This window comes from Fukomys damarensis, unplaced genomic scaffold (assembly GCF_012274545.1).
Source record: "Fukomys damarensis isolate Sample0158 unplaced genomic scaffold, DMR_v1.0_HiC HiC_scaffold_34, whole genome shotgun sequence".
NCBI lineage: Eukaryota > Metazoa > Chordata > Mammalia > Rodentia > Bathyergidae > Fukomys > Fukomys damarensis.
Genome location: NW_022900946.1, coordinates 1900747 through 1907894, shown reverse-complemented (window position 1 = coordinate 1907894; position 7148 = coordinate 1900747). Strand labels below are relative to the sequence as shown.

The following is a 7148-nucleotide window of genomic DNA, read 5'->3' as shown; positions in this document are numbered from 1 at the left end:
AAAAGGGGCTGTACACTTATCAACTCCCCACAATGAAGGTAATCATCGTGCACTGCAATCATGTGCAATTAAACAATAAATAAAGATTTCTGCTGCCAGAAAGCCCACCCACACGGAGGCTTGGGTGTTGCATTTCAATCACTAATTTCCCACCCCCTGTGCCGGACTCGGACCCCTCACGGCTGCTGCCACCCTGCCACTGGCAAGTCAGAGGGAGGCCCTGTGGCAGCTAATTAACGAGGCTTTTAAAGGACACATCTAAGGGATACAGAAGGGGAGAGCGGAGGGCCTGAGCTAGAGAACCCTTCACTGAAGAGCCTGCGCTCAAGTGCTGCGCCCAAGGGGCCCTTGGGAGCCAAGACCAAGGCAGGCTGAGCAGGCGGGCAGCAGAGCCCGGCCCTGTCACACCGAGGGTCAGCCCGTGGGGTGAATGCACAAGTCCTCACATGCTCAGCATGGGGACAGAGTGCAGGGCACACAGACCCTTCCCTGCCTTCAGGGACCAGAGCCAAGAGGGGACGGGGAGGGGAGTAGGCAGAAGGGGTGCTCAGGAGACACCAGAGAAGTTGGAGGTAGCACCTTTGGGTGTGGGGAAGTGAGCAGGGCAGCCAGGCAGCAAGGAGCCAGGACAACACCAGGCATCCCTGAGGGAAGCCTGGAGGCCAGCAGGGCAGGCAAGCGGCATTCAACCAACGCCTGGTGGAGAAGGTGGCTGGCCAGGCTCCGTGCGCTCACAGTCAGGGACAGCGCCAGGGTGAGCAGGGAGACACAAAGGGCACCTCTGTGCACCTGCATCCCAGCATCGAAGAGGGACAGCCACGCTCCCACCAGCCTGGGGATGCTCACTCCCTCCGAGACCAGCCCGCCACTAGGGAGCTCTGCTGCGCTGTCACCTTCAGTTGCAGCCCTTCTTAGTCCCCACCTCAATGCAATGCTGAGACCCGCTGCTGTCCCAGGTGCTCAGTAAATTCTGGGGGACACAGGCAGCGTGCTCACCCCGTCCTTACGCAGCCAGCGCCCAGCTTGTAGGAGCCTCTGACAGATGTGACAGGTGGGGAGGGCCCCAGGCTAAGGAGGTGCTGAGTGACCAAGGCCTTGCCACTCACCATGGGGGTTCCGAGGCCCCATCAAGCAGGGCGTTGTGGACAAACCTGCAACTTCAGAGCCGGTAACTTTTGCCCTTTAGAAGAGAAATCAGGCCCCAACAATAGCCACGAGTGGCCAAAACACTGGACTTCGCAGTTACAGGGGAAGGAATTCAGCTTACGGGAAGAGGAAGACAAGCATGCGGATTTGTGCACATGGGTGTTCACCGCAGCGTCACTGATGACACAGGAAAACCACAGGCAAAGGCACATCCGTGATGAGACGCCACCTGCCGACACCACACGTGTTCTACAGGGTACAGTGACCAGGACATGCTCACAACATGTTAAATCGTAAGGAGACTGCACAGCAGCCAGGAGCTCAGTGCTACAAAAAGAACAAGGAGAACGCAAAACCATATATGCACATATACAGGAAAATGAAAGAAAACACCAAAACATCAACAGTCCCTTTCTCCAGGAAACAGGGTGAGATAAATTTATTTTTTAAGAGCTCTGCATATTTCACAGATTCTACAAACAGTTAACAGGAGAAAGTCAAATGTTGTTGTAGAAAATTCCCTCTCACACTGCTTGAGAATAAAGGTAGGCAGCAGAGGAAACTGCTGGCCCATGTGAGGAGCAGGGTCTCATCGGCTCTTCTTCCGAGACCAGAAGCTGGCCTTGGGCAGACGTAAATGACACAGGGCAAGGACAGGGCAACCTCCTGGGAGAGTCACGCCTGCAAGGGGCACTCTGAGGCCACAGGAAAGCGCTCCCGGTGACATCCCTGCTCTTCCCACCCAAAGGGCCGAAGGCTCACTGTCCTGCCCGCCCTCACTGTCAGAACACGAAGGTAGTTTCCAGCGTGGTGCAGGGCCCATGGGTGCGTGGCCCCTAAGGAGACCCAGACCAGAGACCGGGGAGGAGCCCAGACCCCCAAGAGCGGGGCACCCCCAGCACTGCTAAACAAGAGCCCCCATCTCAGCCCACTTCTCCCGGCCCTCCCTCTACCACCCCAACTGCTGCCTGTGTTCCAGTCCCAGGCTGACAAGCTCTAGCCCTGGGCCTCTGCCTCCAGCTCCCCAGCAGGAACAATCAGATGCTAATTCCTTTCTCTGGAAGAGCAGTCAGCAACCCTCTCCTTCCAGAACTCCAACCACTCGCCCTGCACAAGCCGGTCCCACCCACGCAGGTCATCGGCCCATGGATCCTTTCTTCCTCAGCTCCAGCAAAAGGCAGTGCCCACCCTTCTCAGGTCCACACCTTTACTTTTAGGTAAGCAACTCTCCCCCAGCCAGGTCCACATCAGAATCTACCTTAGTTCTGCCTGTTTGGCCACTGTGACATTTTTGTTACTCTGCAAAGCTCAAGGACAAGGACCCTTTCCACTCACGCCTGGCTCACATACCCTCTCCTCCTTCCTCCCCTACCTATTTCTGTTCTCTGGGCCAACTACACTCTGGTCCGGCAGACGGCTCCTGGGGGTCACCCTGGGAAGGCACAGAAGGTGGGGAGTGGGAGCCCACGCCTGCAACGCAGAGCAGCAGGGTGGGGACGGCTTCCAGGCAGGCGGGTACAGGTGTCACCATGAAGCACTGCTGCCAGGATCGGCGCCTATGCCTCCTCCGAATGCAAGAAATGGAGCCCCGGTCCTCACCTCACTCCAGAGGTGTCCTCTAGATGACACTGGGCACAGAGGCCGCACACCAGTGAGCCTGCCCCGTCAGGCGCCCCTCACTTGCCTCACAGGGCTCTGGTCAGAAAGGAGCTCCTTCAGCAGGTTTATATAACAACAAGGAAAGCATTTATTTTTCATTAAGCTTCACTTCTTAGTATCACAATGGAATGATGAGAAAACAAGAACAAAAACAAAGTCTTTGCAAATCCCTGGCAGAGCAGAGACTCCAAGGCAACCAGGAGGATGGGGAGGGAGGCTCGGCCAAAAACAGTCCCGGCATCGCTTCTGGCCAGCCGGTGGGGAGGCGGAATGGTGAGAAGATGGCACTGTCTCGAGCTGTCCCTGGTGCTCCCGCCCCAGGCCTGCACTGCACAGGTAGCCCCGCGGATCTCCGGTGTACCTGGCCCCATGACTCCGCCTGCTCCAAATGCCCTGGGAACCAACCAGAGCGCGATGGACCTGAAGCCACTCCGCTGGGCAGTGGCAGGACGGTCAGTGCAGGGCGCAGGCCAGCCTCACCGCTCAGGGCAGAGGCTCGCCTGGCGACACCTATGGCAGAAGTGGAGGCGGAGGCGGTGCGGCGACCAGGCAGCAGTCCGTGTCCCTTGGCAGCAGCTAGAGCTTCACAGTGCCGGGGGGCAGGCTGTCATTGCAGAGTCGGTAGTAGCGCAGGTCGTTGACCAGCCTGTGCACATTCTGGGTGAACGAGGGCAGGTCCTAGAAGGCAGGGGCACAGCTGAAGCCCTGCCCCACAGGCCCTTCCACACCGCGGGTCACCCACTATTCGGTGCCCCACCCCCAGGGTGTCATCTGCAGTGCAAACCTGACAGGGACAGAGTAAGGGCAAACCTCCTCCGGGGCCGAGTGAAAGGCAGTGGAGCCAGCAGTTAACAAGCACCAGACCACGGCACTCTTCAGGACCCCTTCACGGCCCCGCCCCAGGCCGCACAGACAGGAGGAGCCCAGCCTGGGCTTGGCCGACCTCCAGCCCTCTGTCACCATGGCCGACGGCATGATGTCACTCGCACCCCACAGTGCCTGCAGAACCCTTCCCACTGCACTGGGTACAGCACGCACTGCGGGGAGCACCCAGACCGGGAGGGAAGGGAGCCCCTCAGCTGGAACCCTGAGCGCTCTCCTGGCGCTCTGTGAGACTCCGGGCTGTAGCGCAGAACTATGGGTAGCCTGTGTGAAAGTCACGCGAGGAACACGGCAAAGCACTGTCAAAGAACAAGCGGGTCGCCCACCCTGGCCGGTGGTGCCAAGGTGATTCCTTCCTCAAACCTGAGTGAGAAGACTGGGCTGGGAAGCAACGGAAGGCACTTCCCACCCACCCCCACTCCACCTCACCACTTCCCCTGCTCACAGGCCGCCTCCGCCCAGGAGGCTGCTTGGAGACCTCGCGGCCCTGGCCCTAGCCGGCTAGGCAGGGCCTCTGCTGGGCTCTATGTGCCCTGGGCTCACCCCGGCCTGAATCCTGCTCCCTGGCTCCACTGTTTCCAGGCGCTGTAACTGCCAGCAAGCCGCTGGCCTCTGGTTCCCTGTGAAGTGGTCAGCAGCAGCACCTGCACAGCCAAGGGCTGCAGAAGGCCAAGCCAGGACAGGATGCGGAACTGCTCTGCGAGGTATGGCCCACAGGGCGCACTGAGTGGCCTGTGTCTGCACAATACTGGCTAAAGGCTGGAGCTGGGACCCCAGATGGGGAACTGACCAGAGAGAAAGCCAGCTCCAAACACAGAGAGAACAAATGAACTTTAAATCAATGGCTCTCAAACACCAAATCAGAATTTCTTAGTGGAATACAACAAGTCTGTTTCTCTGTCTTTAATAAGCCTGGGGGCTTTTGATATATAAGTAGATTTGGAAGCACTGCTTTAAATCAAGAAGTTAACTGAAACAGATGTCATTAGAAACTTGTCATTAAATATTAGATTTAGTAGGCCCTAAGAAAAGGAAGAAAAAATATCAAAGTAGATGAAGTGAACTTCAAACTTAAGAGAGTAAGGTAGACCTCAAGACTAAAGAAAACAGGGTCTGGGTCTACAAAAAAACTTTCCTGATGCATATTTTGAGAGAAGCAGGAAGTCACGTCTACCCCAAGAACCAAGACAAAATCCACATCTGGCAGGGAGCCAGGGATGGGCTGCTGAGAAAAGAAGTCAGGAGCATCAGGAAAACACTCGAGAGCCCAAAGATTTCTTCTCTTAATGTCACCTCGGCTGTGTGAGGCGGTCAAGGGAGAACATGACTTGTTCTGTGGAGAGGTTCCAGGGGGAGGCCTACTGGGCAAAACACAGAGATTCTAACACCAGCATAGAAAGAAGCCAGGTGAGCTCAGGAAGGAGGCCCAGGACAGGAGCAGCTGGGCAATGCGGGTCCAGACACCCCAGGAGTGACGGCACCGTGTGCATTCAGAACCATCAGCGCCCCATTTCCCCCGCCACAGGGCAGGACAGAGGGTGCCACAAGGATACCCCACAGGCCTTGCACTGGTCAGCCCACCCTGGGCTAGGGCCGCTCCGGAAGGATGGGCAACCCAGGCCCATCTCTAACCCAGAGGCCCAGAGCCGAAGCTCCTCAGCACTTGTCTTTGCAGCCAGTGTGCAAGGATGGGCACATCCGGGCCAGGGTGACTTCTACACCTAACAGTGCTGGGCCCACAGGGGCGTGTCATCCCTGGGAAGCCTCTGGGCCGTGCTGAGGTGTGCTCTGGTGAGACAGGGTAAATAGGTACAGAAAATAGGAGGCAGATTCCCCATCCTCCCAGACAAAGGAGATGGACTGCTGCAACCAGAAGCCAAGGCTAGGGGAAGGAAGGGAAGACTAGGGGGAGGGAGGAGGGAGGGATTTCCAGAGAATGTTTCCGCAGCCCAGCCTGGCACTAGCCATCTGAGCGTCACACAAGCTGTCACCACATGACCAAGGAGGGAGCAGACCACGCCCACAGGCGCCACTGTGCCCTGGGGCAGCCTGCCCCTCACTGGACAGGTCCAGGATCCACAGCCTCCTCACTTGCCCTTTTAGCCTGGCCTTGCTCTTCCTCACCCGATCCATCTTGAAGTTCCGCCCCAGCACATTTTTCTGGTTGGCATCCACACCATCACAGCTGGTCAGGAACTCTGGAAGGAAGGCTGCAAAAAAGCCATCGAAGTCGACGGAGGCCATGTTGTAAATGGCAATGCCAATCTCCTCTTGCAGGAGGTCGTGGGACTTGTGAACCAGGACCTGGAGCAGCACATTCACGAACTGGAAGAGCATGGTGGTCCGGAAGATCTTCTGAAGGCAGAGGTGTGGGGAGGGCAGAGCATGAAGCTGACTCTGCCCTGGGGCTGCCCTGGTCCCAGGGTGCTGGCTGCAGGTGTCTTTCCAAGAGATGGGCACTTACCTTGTGGTACAGCTTCTGCTTGGTGTTGAGAGTCTCTAAGTAGAATAGATTTTGCTTGAAAAGGTGGATGTCCGGCTGGAGAAAGGACTGTCCAAAAGCCTGGGAACGAGACCACCGTTTTATAAGCCAGCTGCTCTGGGGCTTTCACCCTGTACCCCAGCATGGACACACCCTGAGTGGCTTCTCCCTTGAGCTATGCATGAGGCGCCCATCCTGAGCTTCATGCCCCACCCGCCAGGCGTCTGCAACACTCCTGAGTCTGAACACCTCCATCTCCCCAAAGCCTCCCTTCCAAGTTTGGTCCTGTACCTGACAACCACTAGAACCCTTTCACTGGACCTTTCAAACAAGAAGGTCACGACTCCGGCCAGATCCCTCGGCAATCCTAGCAAATGCTGAGGCCTGCCTGCGTGCCTCCCCTAAGCCGACCAGCCCTGCAGAAGCAGCCTTTCCCTTGGCATCCTGGGTCTCATGGGCCACAGATCCTGAAGCTCCTTCTCAACCTTTGTCTTGGGGTTAAGCAAGAGGAGCACCAGCCACCCTGCTCCAAGAGAAAGTGACCGGAGGAAGAGCGGGAGAGGCTGGTGGTCTGCAGAAAGCCTCCCTGTGTAAGTGCAACTGCTCTACCATTCTGTCCCCGGCCAGTAAGCTATGAAAGGCACCTTTTAATCCCTGCTTCAAGGACGGAGTCCCCATGCTGACCAAGGTTTCCATTTATTTAAAGTAAGGCTCACTGAAGTAAAACACATGGTCAAACTTTTGAAATTTACCACTATGAGATTCAGAGCAACACAATCACTTGTGCCACCACCTTAACAATCAAGGCGCATTCCGATCACCCCGCAATACTCCCTCAGCCTCCTTTGTGACAACCCTCTCTCCCTACCCTGAGCAACCACTGCTCATTCTCTGTCCTTGGGGTTTTGCTTCTTCTAGAACGTCAGCACAGTGGCACACGCCTATATCCCAGCACTCTGGGAGGCTGAGGCAAGAGGAT

At 56.9% G+C, this 7148-nt stretch overlaps 1 protein-coding gene across 3 annotated transcripts in view; it reads right to left on the bottom strand.

The window, feature by feature from the left end:
* Positions 1–1598: 1598 nt before the first annotated feature.
* The window catches only part of Xpo6 (exportin 6), a 108202-nt gene continuing 102652 nt past the window's right edge, over positions 1599–7148 (bottom strand). For 2 of the 3 annotated variants that reach the window (XM_010623503.3, XM_019207410.2), the window contains exons 22-24: positions 6152–6250; positions 5812–6042; positions 1601–3483 (exon numbers count right to left, since the gene is read on the bottom strand). In XM_010623503.3, coding sequence (XP_010621805.1) covers positions 3382–3483; positions 5812–6042; positions 6152–6250 — 432 coding nt within the window. In that variant the 3' untranslated portion in view covers positions 1601–3381. Of the gene's footprint in view, positions 3484–5811; positions 6043–6151; positions 6251–7148 lie in introns of all 3 variants that reach the window. The other variant, XM_019207411.2, reaches the window with a different exon arrangement.